The 21337-nt window shown below is 47.1% G+C and overlaps 1 protein-coding gene across 1 annotated transcript in view; it reads left to right on the top strand.

The window, feature by feature from the left end:
* Positions 1 to 906: 906 nt before the first annotated feature.
* SNX1 (sorting nexin 1) overlaps positions 907 to 21337 on the top strand; it is a 41408-nt gene continuing 20977 nt past the window's right edge. Inside the window, exon 1 of the mRNA XM_024213760.2 lies at positions 907 to 1056. Coding sequence (XP_024069528.1) covers positions 937 to 1056 — 120 coding nt within the window. The 5' untranslated portion in view covers positions 907 to 936. The remainder of the gene's footprint in view (positions 1057 to 21337) is intronic.

Below are 21337 nucleotides of genomic sequence, written 5' to 3' on the forward strand. Positions count from 1 at the left end.
TCTTAAACAGAGCCGAAGAGTCAGGGGAGGAGCAGATCCGCCATTTTCCCGGACATGTTCGGCTTTTTGGCAATTCCCCCGGACGGGGATTTGAGTGCCGAAAAGCCGGACATGTCCGGGAAAAAGAGGACGTATGGTAACCCTAGACAAAGCCCTGGCTGGGAAGATTTAGTTGGGATTAGATCCTGCTTTGAGCAGGGGGTTGGACTAGATGACCTCCTGATAGGGTGACCAGCTGTCCCGATTTTATAGGGACAGTCCCGATTTTTGGGTCTTTTTCTTATATAGGCTCCTATTACTCCCCACCCCATCCTGATTTTTCACATTTGCTGTCTGGTCACCCTACCTCCTGAGGTCCCTTCCAACCCTGATATTCTTTGATTCTATTGGCTGTCTTTTCCCGAGCTGAGTGGCAGAACCCTCTGCCTACAGTCAGCACCTCTGATTGGCTGCCCTTGCTGAGGAGGCGGGGAAGGGGGAAAAGGCAGCCAATCAGGCGGGGTTTTTGGCATGATCCCCTCCCTTCTCTGAGGGACAGATCGCGGGCCGTGCGCCCTGACCCCCGAGCCCATCACGCGGAACAGTTTGCAGAGCGCACGAGCACGGCACGCGACCATCAGGACCACCTAGACATGGCACAGCCCCCCCCCCCCATTCTGGCTCCACCCACGGCAGCCAGCCCCGCCCTCCCGAAGTCCCGCGCCCTCTCCCGGCTCTTTCCTCTGTGTATTCTGGCGGGCCCGCCCCCCGTTTGGCTCCCCCCACCAAGGGCGTCCCCTGACCCGCCCCGCCCCCCGGCATGGCTCCTCCCCCTTGTCCGCAGGGCCAGGCCCCGCCCCCGCCCACGGCGCCGCTCTCTCCTCATAAAACTGTCGTTGGTGTTTCCGCCCCAGTAGGCATCTGGGAGGCGGAAGCCGCATCCTTGAGCGCAGGGACATGGCGTCGGGCGGCGCCTGCAGCTCCAGCCCCTCTGCGGAGCGGTTGCCCCCGCCCTTTCCCAGGGCCGAAGGGGATGCGGACAGCGACACCGAGGGCGAGGACATCTTCACCGGCGCCGTGAGTCCGCCCGGGCCCTGGGGCTCCCGAGCGTTGCTGCGCCGCTGCCCCCGTGTCGCGCCGGAAAGCCGCGAGCTCCCGTCTGTCGGAGCCGCTGCTGAGCTCTGCCGTGAGGGGCTGGACGAGCCCGGGGGCCCCAAGGGAGGCGCTCGGGACACCGCTGGGCCCCGGTTCTCAGTGGCGCTGGCGGAAGCCGGGTCGGTCTCTCCTCTCGCGAGCTGGTGCGGGGGCTGGAGCTCCTGGCTGGGGAGTGACTGTAACTCTTGACTAGCCCTTGATCGCGGGGCTGGGCTTTCGGGTGGCAGGGTCTCCAGTGACATCCTCGCCTATCCCTTGGTCGAAATGCGGAGTAAGGCAGGAGCAGGCAGGGAGGGACGCTACCTAATTGCTAGAGTACCACTGACTTCATGTGTGCCCCTGGGCACATTACTTATCCTTTCTGTGCTCCTCTACTTGTAAAGTAGGGATAATAACTGGCCTTTTAAAGAGGTGTGAAGCTTGGGTTGCCAAGAGATCTGAAAATGCAAATCCAGTGACTGCTTATAATGTTGGCCTCCACTGGAATATCTGTGGGTAGATAAAAACTAAAATGTTACAAACCAGTCACTTTGCTGAGTTGCTGTCTTGATCTTAATCTACATTAGATCAGCTGCTTAGAAATCACTTAATACAAATGTATTACCATAGGAGCCCTAGTCATGGACTAGGAGAAATCTTTACTTTTTTTGGTTATAATATCCTACATAACAAAGCCCTAATTCTTAATACCTGTAGTCAGAGAAATCTAAACATCACTAGGGCCTGGTCTACACTGGGGGGAGATCAATCTAAGTTATGCAACTTCAGCTACGTTATTCATGTAGCTGAAGTTGACGTACTTAGATCAGCTTACCGCGGTGAAGACACCACGGTGAGTCAATTGCTGCTGCTCCCCTGTCAACTTCGCCTGTGCCTCTCCTGGTGGTGGAGTACAGGAGTTGACGATAGAGTGCCCGGGAATCAATTTATTGTGTCTAGATTCGATGTGATAAATTGACCCTTGCTGGATCGATCGCTGCCCGCTGATCTGGCGGTTAATGTAGAAATACCCTAGGACATGGGGGGAGGAGGGGGAACCTTGGAGGGAGTCATTCTGTAAGAATTTTTGGCAAAACCACATGGCTTGGCATTGCTAACAATAGATAAATTAGTTTTCCAGTCTGGGTATGGTTACATTAAGGAAACATATGTTGCTGGCATGTTTCATCAGGCTTTGTGATGTGGTGAGACTTTTGTTGCACTTGTACAAGCAGTGAACTGTTTTCAACACAACTTGGTGGGGAGAGGGTGGCAGAGGGAATGTCCTAGGGAGGGTAGTGCTTGAGTGAACAATATGTCACTCTATTGTAAAGTAGACTGCCTTTAAAAAAGACCTGCCGAGGCTTTATGAACATTAGCTGCACGTTCACATCATTCTAGGGCTGTGTGAAAAGTGATCGAGGGAAACATGTGATATACCTGTGGATAGTCATCCAGCTACTCTGCATTATAATGAGAGCTGACAGAGTGGATACTACTTTGGCCCCCTGGGGCCAATTTCAATTTTTATTTACTGTTCTAGTATGTACCACCCTTATATCTTCTGGAAATGCTCTAGTGGCTCAATATGTAAGGTATTACATTTACACAAGCAAGGTTTAAATATACTAACTTAAAACTTGATACCAAACTCTTATCAGGCATACAAGGAAAAAGCTGCAGAGAAAACCATTAACTCTTACCAGTCTTCTCCTGTGATTCCGTGCATATGCAATCCCCTCTAGTGAACTACTGGGAGAAAGCAAAGGAATTCTAGTGTTTCTTTCTCCTGCTTGTGGATGCCCTTCCACACCTGGCCACCTCTGCTCTTGGCAGCACACCCTGCCTAGACCAGTCGTTTTCAACCAGGGGTCGGGGGGCTGGAAGCAGGTTTTAGGGGGTCTGCTAAGCAGGGCCAGCATTAGACTCACTGGGGTCCAGGACAGAAAGCCGAAGCACAAACAATGTAGCTTTGCAGGGGCAGGCAGTTGTCCTGCTTGCTATCCCCTAATGCCAGCCCTGGCTTTTATATGCAGAAAACCAGTTGTGGCACAGCTGGGCTGTGGAATCTTTATACCATGTGTGGGAGACTCAAAGAGAGATTGAGAGCCCCTGGCCTAGACTGTCCCAGAGAGTCCTGTCCCACTTAAGGATGGGGAGATGCTGCCACTTTAATTGCCCATCGAAGTCAGGAATCTCCTGGCCAGACTTAAAACTGTGCATTTCCAGAATAGGATGTGGGTGTAGGGTGAAAGGGAGAGGGGTCTCTGAGTGCACTAAGACCTTCTCACTTTTTTGTGTGGAAGTGTTACCTTAATTTATTTCTGATTCTTTGCCTTAACAGAAAATGTCACCTTTGAAGCTGGTTGAACATGCAGTAGTAGAGGATATTGGGCTTGTGGCCTCTTTTTGTTGTTGTTGTTGTCCTTTATACACTTGAGAAGCAAAAGTTTCTGAAAGCATCTTGCACTTGAAAATCTGGTCCCATCTAGCCTGGAACTAGTTTAACAGCATAATGGCCAAGAATGAAAGTTGAACAACCAAGAAAAAGGTTTTAAAATCACTATTTCAGCATTCTTTTGCTAACAGGTCAAAGTTCAATGAACCAACACTTTGGAGAAATGGAGTCTTAAAATTTCTAGACCCACACGCCCAGTCAGTGTGTGAGCTAACCACATATGTTCATGAAGAAACCCAGCAAGTTTTCCAACAGAGAAGGCCAAAGTTGATATTCCTAAGGAAAACCTTCTAGCTTGCCTTTTTCCCCTCAAAGGAGGAAAGGGCACAAGACCAACTTCTAAAATCCTCTAGTTAACTACTCTTTAACTATGTTACCGAAATATTGGGTTTACCTAGCTGAGAGCTAATAACAGCCAGATAGGGATAAGGAGGAGTTGCTTTATTTTGCAGAAGAAAGGAGAGCTTTGCACCTTGGTACAAAAACTTTGTTTTACATAAATTTTTATAGATTTTTTTATAGATTTTTTTTTTTATATATATTTAGATAAAGGCCTTTGTCGTATTAACACTTGATTGGTGGTTGTTAGACCCGTGCTTTTGCTATTTGGTTAGTGAAAACCGGCTTGGGACCAGCTTTAACTACCTTAAGGCCTTGAAAGGGAAGACAGTTGAAAAGTTTAGGCTACTGTGTACTTGAAGTGTTTGCTTTTTTCTAATGGCCGCTGGCTGACGTAACGGCTACTAGCTGTTAAGGGGGGGGGGTTACTAGTAACTTTTACGGTTTTTCCTTCGGGCCTGACAAACCCAAAAATTGTCAGGCCCATTACGCAATTTGCGATTAACCTGGAGGGACAGATACTGGGTTTTTTTATGGACAGCAGAGCTTTTGATTATAGCATTACACAGGCATTTGGCACATTGTATTATTATTTAAATAACACAAAGAAAGAAAGAAAAAAAATTATTTAGCAATTGTTTGAAAGAGCTTTGTAAACCATTTATGATTTAAGGTTTGGAAGGAGGTTTTTAAAACTAAAGGTGTGATTAAGAGATACAGCATGGAAAACAACAGCAGCATTTTGTTTATACATAGGTTATTTTGATATTTTGTTTTGCTTACTAATGTAGACTTTTAGTCTACATTCTATATTATTTACATATTTATATAAGGTTGCAACAACTTTTTATAGAGCTTTTTTTATTTGCCTTACATAGTTTTTTTTGCTTTTATAAATTTTATATTATTAGGGTTATAGTTAGCCTGACTTCTGCTAAAAAATTGTTATGCATTGCAATTTTTTTTTAGTTTTTTTTTTTTGCTTTTATAACCCCCCTGATTTGTACTGCTAGTACAACAAACATTTTTAAATTTTTATTTGCATTAAGTTTTGGAATTTAGATTTTACTTTAGATGCTTTAACCTAAGGGGTTTTGATTGGATGTAATGACAATGCATGATGAGCATGGACATGAAAGGTATTACTATTATATTTTTAACAATAATAATATAATTTTAAGCTAACTAATAGCAATATAAGCAATAACATTTTTATAGCAATAATATGATGGGGTTTTTGTACAGTTTTAGTTATAAAGCACAATACATTATACTTAATACATAAAATAGACATTTTATAAGCTGTATGAAAGGCATACTTTTTAACTTGAGAGATATATAGATAGATAGATAGAAGCATGTGAATTTGGCCCCCTCACAGCAAGCAGGAGGCTCCAGGGAGCAGCTCCAAGGTAGAGGGCAGGAGCAGCACATGGCAGTGGGGGGAGGGACAGCTGAACAGCTGGCAATTGATAGCCTGCTGGGTGGCTGCAACACAGGGAACTTAGGGGAACGGGGAGCTGATAGGGGGGCTGCCGGTCCATCCTGGTTCCAAGCCCCCACCAGCTAGCTCCAATGGCTGCTCTTCCTGCAAGCAGTGGACAAAGCAGGCGGCTGCCAAATGACATTATAAGGAAGCATTGCGCAACTTTAAACGAGCATGTTCTCTAATTGATCAGCAACGTAACAACGTTAACCAGGACGACTTTAAGTGAGGAGTTACTATACAAATGTTCTTATGCTGCTATTTGAGGCAGAAGTTCTGAGCAGCAGAGGCAGGTACTAGGATACTCTTTAGGGGTAGAATAGCAGATCCTCTCCACCACAGCAGTAAGGTGGCTCTGGAGAGGGAGAAGAAAAACAGCTGCATTTTTTCCTTCAACAGCTAGAGGGGGTAGGTACATTAGATTTGATGCCAGTTAGCTGAAGACTGATATGAAAGATGGAGCCATGAGAGGTGTCAGGAGGAGCTTCCCAAAGGCCTTGCACTTGGATCTCTTGTTTCTCATGAGCAGCTGTAGGGCTGGTCCACACTGAAAAGTTATTGGGCATAGCTGCCTATCTCAGGGGTGTGATTAGGGTGACCAGACGTCCCGACCTTAGGGGACATGTCCCGACCTTAGGGGACATGTCCCGACCTTACATTGGTCGGGACGCACTTTGTCCCGATATTGGGGGACCGCGGCAAGCCGGCGCCGCTCCCCGCTTCTTCCGGGCCCTGGGGCAGCGCAGCTGAGCTTCTGGCGCCGGCTGGCCAGCAGGAGCCTGCAGAGTGCTGCAGCCCCACTCCCCAGGCACGCACAGAGGCAGGGGCGGGGCTTGTAGGCACCGGGAGCCTGCAGCGGGCAGAGAGCGCCCCCGTCCAGTGGAGGGAGCTCTTTGGGGGGCAGCTCTGGTTGCTGGGTGGGGGGCAGGGATGGTAGCCAGGCTCAGCTTGTAGCTGAGCAGCAGCAGCTCGTGTTGCTCCTGAGCCACCGGCCACTCGCTCTAGGTAACTGCTCGCCTGCTCGGCCCCCTTTCCTCTGGCTGCCCGGTTCCAAAAGCCTCCAGTCTGGGATGGGGTTTAAAGGAGCAGCCCCCTAGCCATGCTGCCTGCCCTGCCCTCCTCTGGGGGCGGAGGAGCTCTCTGGAGATAGGGCAGTCTTGCAGACCCAGAAATCGCTGTTTCCAGAGCCGAAGTCTCTTCCCCTGGAAGGGAGGGGATCTGGGTGGAAGGAGGCGTTTGTAAATGCACCATAGATTGAGTGGCTCTTGTTGATATACACAAGTACTGCTGTGTGCTCTCTTGAACGGAGTGGGTGTGCATGGGGCTTTGGTTTCTGCTCTCTGCTAAACAACGAAGGCTTAAAAATATGAAGAGAAGGACCAGAGGAGAAGAGGATCAGTCTGAGGGGAGCAGAGTCTCAGCCATAGGTGTGTTGGGGTATATGTTAGGTTGAAAAGTACCTCCCGAGTCCCACTATACAAAAAGAATTGGGGGTGGTTTGTTGCTGGCTGCCACGCCTCCCCGGCCCGCCCTGCCCCCGCCAATTTTTCCTCCTGTGCTCCAGCGGGTTTTTTTGTTTTGGTTTTTTTTGTTCTGCCCCCCCGCATCCCGATATTTCACTTCTGTCATCTGGTCACCCTAGGTGTGATACCTCTGAGACCCACAGCTATGCCACTCTAAGCCTTAGTATAGACAGTGCTAGGTTGGTGAAAGAATTCTTCTGTCAGCCCAGCTACCACCTCTCAGAAGTGGATTAACTACAGCAACAGGAGAGCCCCTCCTGTCGCTATAGAAAGCATCTATACCGAAGTGCTATAGTGGTATTGCTGTAACATTTTAAGTGTCGACGTACCTTTAGTCTTCACATTTGGGCCTTGTCTATCCTGCTACATTTCCCATTGTTGCTAAACACTGGTCAGCATTAGCAGTGTTGAGCCCCAACCTGGGGAAAGGATGAGAGAATGACGAACATGTGATGGAAGTGAGTCATGTCACTGAGGCTAGGTCAACACTACCACTTCTGCGAATAAGCAACTCCCCTGAGTGATGTAAGTTACACTGACCTAAGCACCAGTGTGGACAGCATTATGTTGGCGGGAGAGCGTCTCCCACCAACATAGCTACCGCCTCTCATGGAGGTGGATTTATTATGCCAACAGAAGAGCTCTCTCACCTGTCTTCATAGAGCGTTTTCACCTAACACACTACAGTGGCACATAGTGCTTCTAATGTAGTATACTTCTGGAAGGTGCTTGGTACTGTGGTGGCAAGGGTGGTATAAGAACCTCATTCGAATAGAATGATGGATTGCTGGCATGGCTGCTTCTAGCACTGTATAAACTTGCGTAGAACATGTCTGATCAACTTGGTATCAAAAGCTGGCAGCAACCAACATGCATTGTTTCTAGTGTTGGTAATGCAGGCAGAAGCTGAACAAGTGTTGGCAACAGCTAAACATTTTTAGAAAGCAGAACTAGTGTAGGCAAAGCCTGGATGTCTTTTTTGCTTTAAAAAAAAAAAAAGTCCAGCTCTGCATTAAGGAAACTTTAGAATGGTAACCCCCAGCTTGCAGCAAAATGAATGTCCTAAATCCTAATTCATTTCTAAAGCTCATTCTCTGCTTGCTTTTGGAGTTCTAGCTCTTCCTCTACTAGGCATCATGATGGCTGGAAGGGACTATCTGGAACAAAACTCTCTGGCCCACTCTGCCATATTGAGCAAAGCTTTGAAGATTCATGCAGTGTCTTACGTTTTTTCACTTGCCTGAAAGATGGCTGTCCTGTCCACATATTAGCTAATGGAAACAAATTGGAGTTCTATGTGTGCTTGGGGCAGCAGTCTTTGCAGATAATACTGGGCAAACAAACAGTAGTGAGGGCTCAATGTAGAGATGCTCCCCAAATGCTAGACAGTGGTGCTACAGCTCCTTCTGCTGTGCAGTTCTTTGGGATCATTCTTGAATGACACTGGTCTGCTGCTTTTTTTTACTAAAAGATGCAGTATGAAACTGCTGTCTGCACCTCTTTGCTGCTAAATAGATGTGCACTTTAAGCCCTTCAGGTCATAAATGAGTAGAAACTGCTAGGAGCTAAAAGAGAACCCTTGTTTAATTAATGCAATGACATGGAGAGATGAGGGACCAGAAGTGGCCTGGCCATTCAGCAATTAATCAGTGACTTGGTAATCTGGATAAACATGTTGTTAATAGTCCTGGCTGGACACTGCCTTTCCTTGACCCCTTCTCCACCTTGTGTGTCTGAATCCCTAGATAGGTAGAGGAAAGTCCTTGGTTTCTGTTTAACTCATGCCCTCTTCAGCTGACTAGATCTGTATCTGTTGCTCCTGCCCCTGCCTATTAAGTGGTGGGAATTCCAGCAGTGATAAGTAGCTCTTAGACTTGCTGTGTAGGCACATAAGCTGGAGTCCCATAGTAAAGAGACTGTTAACAGACTGTACAGCCACATTGGAATTGCCAGAACAGAGCAATGATCCATATAGTTGGGGTATCCTTTATCAACAGCAGCCATTGCCAGATGCTTTGGAGGAGAGCTCAGCCAGCCTCCAAAATCTACATAAATACAATATTTTGTTGATGGGAACTTCCTTCCTGGACTCACCTGAATACTACCTTGTACCTCAAACTATATATGGGCTGACAAACCCCATGGTTTTCCTATCTAGTGTAACTGCAGGTAAGATCCCCGTTTAGAAAAATGGATGATCCTCTTGGATCTTACTAAAATCTTGCATTGATATCCTGCAGCAGTTTCACAAGGCTAATACTTCCTAGTATTCTAGCCATTATAGGTCTTTGTCCTCCTGGCTGAGACATACATGTCAACAAGCAATGCTTGGGGAGGATCACAAAGCAGGAATTGAAAAAGCCACTTGGCAATGACAGAAGACTTACCCTAGTGAGTTGTGGGAGGGAAGGGTATGGAAGCCAAGCTAGCCAATTCTGGAGAACAATTTCTTAAGTCAGTCATTTGACTGACAAGAGTGCTTCGCTTATGATTATGACTAATGCATTGGTGACTTCTGAGCTGTCTGCAGACCAGGAGTTTCTACTGCTGTTGGTAGCTTTTCCCAGCAGCCTACTGAATCTGACAAGACAGACAAGAGCCAGAGGGAGCTAAGATTGTCACTAGGGTCTTGCCCTTTCTTCTTGCTTGTGGTCTGCTTAAATTTTCATATCTGTCTAGTAGGTATCTGGCCTTCAATATGTACCAATATCTGAGATAAAAGGACGATAGAGAAACGGTTCTTGAGAAAGGGGATGTGAAACTCTAGCTGTTACTGACCCATACATCCTCTTCTGCCTTGGTCAAATGCTCCATGTGAGTGCTATTGTGTTATTTTTGATTCAGTAAATGGGCCCAGAGAGTCGAAGAAGTTAATGTGACACTGTCACCATACAACATTTTAATATGTATGCAAAACGCATGTAATTGGGGGGGGGGGGGAAGAGAATCACTAAATGTAGTGCTTTATGTTGATTCTGTTCCTTGTGTATATCCCAATCACTACGTTTCCAACCTTTGGCATGAGTTTTCTAGTGGTTTGTCATGGTACTAAGCAAGCAGAGGCCTCTGTACTCCAAACACACCACCTTCTTTTTATATTTATTTAAGTCCCTTTTTCAGAGGGTATGACCTCTTATTTTGTCAGCCATCCCTTTTTGATGAGGAAGAAAAGATTTGTTCTAGTTATTTGAGTCAAGAATGAGTCTCTTTCTTGCTCTTAACAAAACAGGCCAAGAGGGCAGAAGATAGGATGACAAAAAGGGGGTGGGGGTGGAGTACAGTTAATACATTTTAGGATACAGGGTGACTAGTCAGTTATGGCGAGATGCTTTGGGCTGGCAGATTGGCCACAGCAGCTGTTGCTCTGGACCTGGCTCACCTCTTTCAGGGATGCTATCTGGTTTCTTGGTCAAGGCCCTTCCCTTCATGGGGTCCTTCTCCAGCTGGTCAGAGCTGGATGGGCCATAGCATCTCATTATGCTGGTGCTGTGTAGTTAGTCACAGGATCATATGAAAAGCCCAGAGACAGGCCAGGAGGAAGATGGAAAGGGACACATGAGGTCAGGGAAGATGGAGCAGGATCTTGCTTGGATCAGGCTGAGTGCCACCACTGCACCAGCAAGGACATCCAGCATACCCACTGGTATGCCAAGGTCTGGGTGTTAGGATGAAAGTCCCTTAGCAGCAGCTGCAGTGGAAGGTCACTTCCCTGCACTACCCCCCCCCCAAAGTCTCTTTAAGGGCCCCCAAAAGGGGGTGATGGATGGGCTATTCCATTCTTACCTTATTTTGTTAATCAATTAGGCCTAACTTCCAAAGTACCAATTTTGGTCCATTGCCTTCCAGTCCTATATTCCTCTTGTTTACTGGGCATGCTCTTAAGTGAAGGACTGTTATGTTAGCAGGCCTGTTTGGCTTAACCCACTCTGTCTCCCTTTCTGTCTCTTCCCACCAACACTTACTGTTGTAGGTGATAGGAACATCTTATAAACTTATCTACTTCCCCACTGTTGAACTCCCAATTTGCATAGGTCTGGCAGGCCCCAATTATAGCAGTTAATGTTAAATGCTTGACAGAACTATAATTCCTGTCCTGCTGCTCTAGGCATATGTGAGGCAAATTTAATGTAGCTTTTACTTTTATGCTGGTTGCAGGCAGGCACTTCTTGCAGAATGAACTGAAATTCTTGCCTGCATGGATAGAACAAAAGATCATCTCCCTATTGTGTCTTTCCCATAGTTGTATAATAGTCTTTTCCTTCCAGAAGGGGAAGAATAATTCTGGTTAACATATAGGCCACGCATCTAGATCTGTACAAACTTGTGACTGCTAATGCTACAGTGAGAATGGCATGCCTACCTAGGTGACCTTTAGCATCTGGCCTGTAATCTAGATATGTCCCCTTAATGTACTGACTGCCAAATCTCTGTTATGTAGGCTGCAACTTAGGCCTAAATCCACAGACGTAACTAGGCACCTAAGTCCCATTCTTACGTGCCACTGCAATCCACAATTATTGCTTGGCTGCTGCCTAAAATCACATGATGCCTGTATGGGGTATTTTTATTGTTGGGGTGGTAAAAGTTCCCTAGGCACCTATATTTCTGCCACTGGGCATGTGTACTGTTGCTTCACTCTAGCTGTCCAGATATTTATCTCCCACCTGAGCACCGGAGCATTCATAAACCAGGGGAAGATAAGTGGAGGAGCATCTAGCTCATATGTACATAAGAACGGCCATACTGGGTCACACCAAAGATCCATCTAGCCCAGTATCCTGTCTTCCGACAGTGGCAAATGCCAAATGCCCCAGAGGGAATGAACAGAACAGGTATCATCAAGTGATCCATCCCCTGTCACCCATTCCCAGCTTCTGGGAAACAGAGGCTAGGGATTCCATCCCTGCCCATCCTGGCTAATAGCCATTGATGGACCTCCATGAATTCATCTGGTTCTTTTTTGAACCCTGTTATAGTCTTGGCCTTCACAACCTCCTCTGGCAAGGAGTTCCACAGGTTGACACTGCGTTGTGTGGGTGAAAAAAAAAAAATACTTCCCTTTTGTTTGTTAAACCTGCTGCCTATTAATTTCATTTAGTGATCCCTGGTTCTTGTGTTATGAGAAGGAGTAAATAACACTTCCTTACTTACTTTCTCCACACCAGTCAAGATTTTATAGACCTCTATCATATCTCTTCTTTCTCTTCCCCTCCCCCCCCCCCCCCCCCCCCCCCCCGTCAGACTTTTCAGCTTGGAAAAAAGACAAGTCTTATTAATCTCTCCTCATACAGAATCCATTCCATACCCCAATCATTTTTGTTACCCTTTTCTGAACCTTTTCCAGTTCCAATATATTTTTTGAGATGGGGCAACCACATCTGCACACGGTATTCAAGATGTGAGCATACCATGGATTTATATAGAGGCAATATATTTTCTGTCTTATCTATCCCTTTCTTAATGATTCCCAAATTCTGGATGCTTTTTTGACTGCCGCCGCACGTTGAGTGGATGTTTTCAGAGAACTATCCACAACGACTTTAAGATCTTTCTTGAGTGGTAACAGCTAATTTAGACCCCATCATTTTATATGCATAGTTGGGATTATGTTTTCCAGTGTGAATTACTTTGCATTTATTAACATTGAATTTCATCTGCCCTTTTTTGTTGCCCAGTCACCCAGTTTTGAAAGATACTTTTGTAGCTCTTCACGGTCTGCTTGGGACTTAACTATCTTGAGTAGTTTTGTATCTTCTGCAAATTTTGCCACCTCACTGTTTAGCCATTTTTTTTTTTTAGATCATTTGAATATTAAATAGGACTGGTTCCAATACAGGCCACTGGGGGACACCACTATTTACCTCTCTCCAATCTGCAAAACTGACTATTATTCCTACCCTATGTTTCTTATCTTTTTAACCAGTTGCTGATCCTTGAGAGGACCTCCCCTCTTATCCCAGGACAGCTTACTTTGCTTAAGAGCCTTTGGTGAGGGACCTTGTTAAAGGCTTTCTGAAAATATAAGTTTACTATATCCACTCGTTTCCCCTTTGTCCACATGCTTGTTGACCCCCCTCAAAGAATTCTAGTAGATTGGTGAGGCATGATTTCCCTTTACAAAAACCATGTTGACTCTTCCCCCAACAAATTATGTTCATCTGTGTATTAAGTTCCCTCTAAGCTGTGTGGACACACAACAGCCTATCAGGGGCCACACAGGTGCTCAAGGCTGCAGTGGGGAAAGGCACCTCTCCCCTGGCTCCAGACCCAGAGCTGCAGCAGCCACAGAGAGACCGGGAGAGGCAGCTGCTGTGGCCAAGGAGAGGGCTGGGGGGAGGCCTCTCCCCACCACAGCCCTGGAGCAGTCTGCACCCTCAGCCCCACCATAGAGCCCACACCCCAGCTGGAGCCATCACCCCCCTGCACTCCAACCCTCTGCCCCAGACATGAGCCCCTTCCTACATTCTGAATCCCTTGGCCCCACCCCCACAACACATCACCTCCATATTGGTGCATATAACAAAATTCATTTTGCATATGCATGCAAAAAATTAGAGGGAACATTGTCTATGTCTGACAGTTTTGTCCTTTGCTATAGTTTTAATCAGTTTGCCCAGTACTGAAGTCAGGCTTACCCGCCTATATTTGCCAGGATCACCTCTGGAGCCCTTTTTTAAAAAATTGGCATCACATTAGCTATCCTCCAGTCATTTGGTACAAAAGCTGATTTTAAATGATAGGTTACAAACTACAGTTAGTTCTGAAATTTCACATTTGAGTTTCTTCAGAACTCCTGGGTGAATGTCCTCTGGTCCTGGTGACTTAAACTAAACAGTAATATCAATTTGTTCCAAAAGCACCTCCTAATGACTCCTCAATGTGGTGTAGGGCCCGATTGGTAGGTGTGCTCAGAGGCTGCTGACCTCCACACAAAACAGCTGGGGAGGGGGGGGGAGAAGGAGAGACAGGAGGAAGACCTTGCTGACAACCTCTTGCCTAGTGGCTACAGCACTCACCTGGGTGGTAGGAGACCACCAATTCAAGTCCTCTCTCTGCCTGATGAGAATGGATTTGAACAGGGATGTGCCACCTCTCAGGTGAATGCCCTAACCTCAGGGCTATTGTCATTCTCACTTTTCTGGCCTAATTAAATGTTGAAGTTGTTCCTCTTATTGTTTAAATTATTGGGCCAGTGAATGAGTGACTATAGCCCAGTGGTTAGGGTATTCACCTGAGTGATAACATCTGGAAGGAGGACCCCAAGTATGGGATCATCTCCCTTTGCTCCAGCTTGATTTCCTCAAGACTTTTTCATCCTCAACAGCACAGAGGCTGTCAGAGTGGGGATGGGACCACGCTGTGTCCCTGGAAGTCTTATCTATGTACCTCTGTCCCTCCTAGCTCCTCCAATTCAGCCACTCGGCTCTCAAGAGCTTGTGCTCCATCTGACTGCCATGAGCTTGCACCATATGTGCACATACACCACCTGCCCAAAAGGCAGATAATCATACATGCTGCATTCGGTGCAATAAAGTAGAGAATCCCCACTCTGCTGCTGGACTTTTGCCTGCCTTCTTTTCACTCTTGCAGGGGTTTGGGTTTTTGGGTTGTTTAGAATGTCTGTAGGTGTATCTGGGTCTCTAAACTCCCTGGTTTTCCGTTTCTGGTAGCTTAGGAGCTAGCTTCCTAAATGCCTGTTCTCCCAAGTTAGCCCCACCCCCTTGTCAAGGGATCCTAAAGGAGCTAGGGATCAAAGACTAGCAGGCTAGAACCTCCTTAGTGAGCTCTCTGCCTAGCCAGGCAGGCCACTTGGCTCAGCACACAGACCCCACACTAGATCTCACTATAATCTTTAATCAAGCAAGCACACAACAAACTGACAAGCTTACCCCCAAGGATCCTGTGACTGCCTCCTTCACCTGAACTCTGTTGCAAGTCTCCAGTCTTTTCTGCTCATTTAGCTAGGAGCTAGACAACAGGTGCTAAGGCAAACCTCTGCTGAGCAAAGTATAGGAACCCTGCTATATCGCTGCAGGCCCACATTGCTGGATTATGGCGTACTGTAAAATCTGGTTCCGATCACTGCTAGGTACTTACGTAGGCTGACTCCCATTGACCTCAGTTGGAGCAGCCCTGCCTACTAAAACAGCAGTGTTGTGTGTTTTTTGTTTTTGTTTTTTTAAGCCACCCCAGTTTCACTGTTCTACATGAAACAACATGCATTCAGCTAGGACATATGCACTTGGACTCTTAAAATTTCAGCAGCCAGTTTAATCAGCAATGACTCAGTTGGCAGTGAGTTGGAACTGAGTGGTTTTCTTTGGACCAAGCATTATAAGCAGAACCAGAGCTGAAACTTGGCTGTTATGCTGACATCCATAGTGAAGTACACCCAGGAGAGGACTGCCTGCCTTGCAACAATCCATGTTTCTGTTCTTTGTTCTGAGCTAAGCTCTCTGCCATGCCCTGTTACTCTTCCATGTTCCAGCAAATAAAACAAATCTCCTTCATGTGAGGAGCTAAACAAAGACTTCATCGCAAGGTAGTGCTCACATCAGGGGTCTGGGTAGAGTCTGACTTGCCATACTTACAATAGCACAAGCCCTTATCTTCCCAAGGGGAGTGTGCTACTGCTGAGCATGTTAAATCCAGCACCTCTAGTGAATCCGCATAGGTGGGCCATCACGGACTGTGATGGGAGAATAGTGAGACCTATAGAAGTTTCTAGAGCTACAGCTTAGTCACTACTATAGTGTAGCCATGAACACTACAGAGGAATAGGCATTGGAGATGGTACAATCAATAGTACTGTTTGATAACAAACTAGATATAACCCAAATAGCTTGGCATCTTTAACAGATGTGAGTTACATGAGTACTGTACATGTGAATCTCAGCTTTCATGTAAATTTCTAGGCCTCATGTTTGTAAAGCAAAGCTCAAATGTGAACAATGTAACAATGCATTGGTGATTGCCAGTCTTCAGACAGCCTGAAGCAATAGCTCTGAGGGTATGAACTGCCCCATGCATCTCAATGAGGTGTTAATTCCAAGCCCCAGTGCTCTGGGGAACCTCACCAATGCACAGTCTATTAGCGGACCCTGCATATAACCTTCTGTGGGTTCTAGTGGGTCACAGATTGAATGAGCCAGCAATGTGATACTAGCTGTTCATGCAGCTGCACCATTTATTAACAAGAGTGTCAGAAGACACAGGAGGTATGTGTCCTGTCTGCTTAACACTGGAGAGGCCTCAACTGGAGTCCTGTGACCAATTCTGGGCACCATGCTTCAGGAAAGAGGTGGACAAATTGGAGAAAGTCCAGAGGAGAGCAATAAAAATGAGAAAAGACTTGGAAAACCTGATCTGCGAGGAAGGGTTTTTAAAACAACCGCCCCCCCCCAAAAACTGCATGGTTCATCTTGAGAAAAAAAGACTGAGAGTGGACCTGTTAAGTCTTCAAATATATTAAGGGCTGTTGTAAAGAGGATGGTGATCAATTGTTCTGTATCCTTTGCAGGTAGGATAAATGGTAATTGGCTTAATCTGCAGTAAGGAGATGTGGGTTATATTAGGAAATCTTTTCCAGCTATAAAATAGTTAAGCACCAGAACAGGCTTCCAATGGAGATTGTGGCATCCCTGTCATTGGAGGCTTTTAAGAACAGGTTGGACGAACACACCTGCCAGGGATGCTCTAGGTTTACTTGGTCCTCATAGACTTTAAGGTCAGAAGGGACCATTATGATCATCTAGTCTGACCTCCTGCACAACACAGGCCACAGAATCTCACCCACCCACTCCTGTAACAAACTCCTAACCTATGTCTGAGTTACTGAAGTCCTCAAATCGTGGTTTAAAGACCTCAAGGTGCAGAGAATACTCCAGCAAGTGACCCGTGCCCCATGCTGCAGAGGAAGGCAAAAAACCTCCAGGGCCTCTGCCAATCTGCCCTGGAGGAAAATTCCTTCCCGACCCCAAATATGGCGATCAGTTAAACCCTGAGAATGTGGGCAAGACTCACCAGCCAGCACCCAGAAAAGAATTCTCTGTAGTAACTCAGATCCCACCCCATCTAACATCCCATCACAGACCATTGGGGACTGGACTTGATGATCTCTTGAGTTCCCTTTCAGACTGACATTTCTGTGATTGAGTCTGACTGCAGCAGGTCCACCCCACTCACACTATGGCTGTGGGAGTATCTGCTTGGGCAAGTTACTGGGGTTTCCCCTTGATGCCACCTGTGCATCTTGAGGTGAGAGGGGACCCCTGCTGCTCTTGAAGGGGAGAAGGGGGTGCCCATGCCGCTTACCTTGCCTCTTTAGAAGGGCAGGAAGGCCTCCTCCCCCACCTATACTCAAGTGGGAGTGGCCCCATGGTACAGGGCTGGCCCTACAGGAGGGAGCCCATGTCATGGTGTAGCTAAGGGTCTGGATTGCCTTAATCCAGCTCTGGGACAGATAATCTCAGCAAGGGCGCTGTATATTCTGTTGCTGTAGCACTTCTCTCCAGCAGGAGGCAGAGTGGAGCAGGGAGCTAAAGTGTTCATTGCCACTCCATCTTTGCTTGGGCTGAAACTCTACTCCAGTTTCAAGATCCCTGATCTCTGTTGATAAAACCTCACGTTAAGGTGGTTAGACATTACTGATGTTGGTTATTTCCACTTTCAGTTAACTGTCTTTGGACAGCATGGTCTCTGCTGCAAAACCATGTTGTGCTGCAGGTATACAGGCAGGTGCCAGCAGAAATGCACTATACACAGTGCTGCAACTGTGCCTCCTGTTAGAAGAGCAGGCTCCGGAGACAAGATCTCCGCACCTTCATGTAAATGTTCGGTAACAGCAAAGGAAGAAGTGTATAAATGCTATATGGGCATAACTGTCCAGATACCCCCAGAAAACAAGTATCCAGAGGCTCAAGGGTCCTCTTGTTAGGCCAAGCTACACCTCTTAGTGTCTGACTCCATCTCTGTAACTGGGACCACAGGTCACTGTAATTGCCTCTGGCCCAGCCAGGATCTAAAACTAATTATCAGGTGCATTTTTATTTTCCCCCTTGTGAATCTCTAGAGAATAAGTCTAGGGATTAGAAAAGGAGTTTAGCTTTATCAGCTGGCTGATGTACTAGTTTTGTCTCTGCTTGAGGTCTGGATTAAAAACAGATTGTTTTGTCTACAGGAGAAAGCTGGGGAACAGAGTTCAGTTTGCCATACTTTTATAGAAACATAAGGGAGTTTGTTCCCAGCACAAAGTTAAGTCTGCAAAAATAAAGGGAGGGAGAGCTTACTCTTAAGTGGATGCAGTACCTTAATGTGAGCTGGACAGGTAACATCTCTAGAGAACTGCAACAGCAGTACTTCACACCTGCTAGAGAAGAACAGGAGGGATGTAACTAATGCAAATTGCAGCACGCTCCCTAGACAAAGATGCCCACCCCAGTGCTACACCTAGCTGACCAGCTAATGCAGGGGTCGGCAACCTATGGCACACATGCCAAACACGGCACGCAAGCCGATTTTGAGTGGCACGCTGCTGCCTGCCATGGTCCCGGCCCTCAGCCCCACCGCTCTCCCCTGCGGGGGCAGGAGGCAGAAGCTTGGTCCTCCTGCAGCCAAGCTTCCCCCCCCCCCCCGCTTCTTCCACCAGCGTGCTGCTTTCCTGCCCCTCCTCTTCTCCTTCCCTGTGCCGATCAGCTGATGGCCCTTGTGAGGGGGAGAGGGGAGGAGTGGCAGTGTGCTCGCTGCTCCATAGAGGAGGCAAAGAAGAGGTAGGGACGGGGCCTTGAGGAAGGGGGTGGAACAGGGCATATCCCTTCCAGCCCCCTGCCGTGAGCTGCTCAGGGCAGGAGGCTGGGAGCACCCCCACGAGCCGAGCACCCCAGCCCTCTGCCCTGACCCCTGAACCACCCCCCCCACACACACCCATCCTTCTGCCCTGCACCTCCACCCCCCAGCCCTCTGCCCTGACCCCTGAACCCCCCCAGGTCTGGGGTCCCAGCTGCCGGCCCCTTGCCAGCTGGCATCCTGGCTGCAGGCCCCGCTCAGCCTGCTGCCAGCCTAGGTGAACAGAACCCCAGGTTGGCAGCGGGCTGAGCAGGCTGGGGGTGTAAGATCAGCATTTTAATTTAATTTTTAAATGAAGCTTCTTAAACATTTTGAAAACCTTGTTTACTTTACATACAACAATAGTTCAGTTATATAATATAGACTTATAGAGAGAGAGAGACCTTCTAAAAAAAATTTAAAATGTATTACTGGCACGCAAAACCTTAAATTAAAGTGAATAAATGAAGACTTAGCACACCACTTCTGAAAGGTTGCCTACCCCTAAGCTAATGGCATTCCAGTCCTCTCCTGGCAACCAGTAAATGCCCTGTTGAGACCAGCCCTATGCGTGGCAGGAGAGTGGAGAGTTCTCATCTTGCTGGATTGCACTGCTTGGGTTAGAGGCTATTGTTACGCTATCCTCAAACTTCAGCTGTGAATCTTTGCCCTTTCTCTTCCCTTCCAATGCCTTCTCCTCCACCCTAAAACTCTAGAGATGAACCCATAGCTCCTACTGGCCCATGAGCCCCATTGGGTTGGATGGAGATTTGTGTAGGCAAAGACTTCATTATGGTGGAAGTACAGGACTACTTTTAACATGTAACTAGCTACTTGGCATACTGGTTTCCCTGGGCAGACTTTCATTGTCTTAGATCACTCTGTGTTGCCAAGTCACTGTCTCTTGCCTATTGAGCAACCTGCTCAAATGGCAGTATTCTGTGTGCTGTTGATGGAGCAGCCCTGCAAACTCATTCTTGTGAGTCACAGGGTTGGATTGGCCCTGTTGACAGCTCAGTACTAACTGACACTGCAAAGTGCAGGTGGGGTTGGGCGGGGGGGGGGCAACTTTCAGAAAGAATTAACTTCCTGGGTTTCAAAAGGAACATTATCCAGAGTGATGTGTTAAGCCTTGGTGTCAGCTTCAGAAGCTGGCACTGTGCATTGCATGGCTTTGAAGTGAAATCTCTAAGCACTCAAGACAGAAATTCTAGACCGTGTAGCCTTCTCTGCCTTTGTAGAATTGTTCTAGGAGAAGACATACTGCAACCTTCTATAGAACAGATTACTGGTACAGATCTGGCTCCAAACCATGCCCGGTGAGCAAGGCATGCAAATAGATCCACAGAACGACCCTTTTTCTCTTTCTTTGTGTAGCAGTCTGCAGTTGGTGTAATGGATAGAAACCCACTGATCTGAGAACATAATCCTGTTTGCTTCACACCTGGCCTCTCCTGCACTTCAGGAAATGACCCCCTAGCAGTAGTGACACTTGAGATTGCTAATGTAGACTGTGCTCAAGTCACTGGTATCCTGACCGCTAAAGAGGCCTGCTCTGAACATAGCTGACTGTATAGTAGTGAAAATACACCTCTACCCCAATATAACGCTGTCCTCAGGAGCCAAAAAATCTTACCACGTTATAGGTGAAACTGCGTTATATCGAACTTGCTTTGATCCACTGGAGTGCGCAGCCCCTCTTCTCCCCCCTCCCTCCCCCCGAGCGCTGCTTTACCGCGTTATATCTGAATTCGTGTTCTATCGGGCTGTGTTATATCGGGGTAGAGGTGTATTAGCGCTTCCCCATTGCTACCAATGGATCTGCCGGGCATGGAATTATAGGCACTAACTTGCCCAGTGTATGCAGAGTCCAATGCTGAGCAGTGCATGGTGCATTTAAACTCTGACCCTGTCCACACTATCTTTGAAACAGTACTAGTCATATCTATGTGTAAATAGCTGTCTGCACCATCTGACTAGCATGAGCAGTGCCTTCTGGGGATCTATTATCAACAGTGCGACTGTTACAGCAGGCAGTGTCTCTGTACATGCCTGTCCTTGCTGGTCAGGAAAACCTTTAGAGTCTTACTTGCAGCAACCATTTTCAACACCTAATACCATTGCCGTTCCAGCTATAGTGCAGATAGGGTCTAAGAACTCACTTGTGACAGGAGTGCAGAGGCTCAGAGCAAATTTAATCTCCCTCTGCAACTCTCTTCCTAATAGAGCAAGAACAAAATCCAGTGAGAACTTCTAAATCGAATGCTCATAAGATAGAGGTGCAGGAAGTACCTGGCGTTGCTAAGCTTGGCTGTATTGATTGCCTGTGCTGTTCCTTGCACAGATCCTTTTCCTCCATTACTTCCCTTAAACTTTGGAATCCTTGCAGGTTTTAATGCACTTCTGCCATCCCATTTCTAAATTCGATGAGTAGTGACGTGACCAAGCATGACTATGTGGCAGGAGCAGCAGAGCGACAGCTGTGTGAAATCACACCACGTCATCTGGACTGAATAGTGTGGTTGGGTTGGGGCTAGCCTTGGGGGAAAATGGCACCCTGGGTGAACTTGTATTTTGGAGCTCGGGTCCCCACTG

This window comes from Terrapene carolina, unplaced genomic scaffold (assembly GCF_002925995.2).
Source record: "Terrapene carolina triunguis isolate 2854851 unplaced genomic scaffold, T_m_triunguis-2.0 Scaffold67, whole genome shotgun sequence".
Taxonomy (NCBI): domain Eukaryota; kingdom Metazoa; phylum Chordata; order Testudines; family Emydidae; genus Terrapene; species Terrapene triunguis.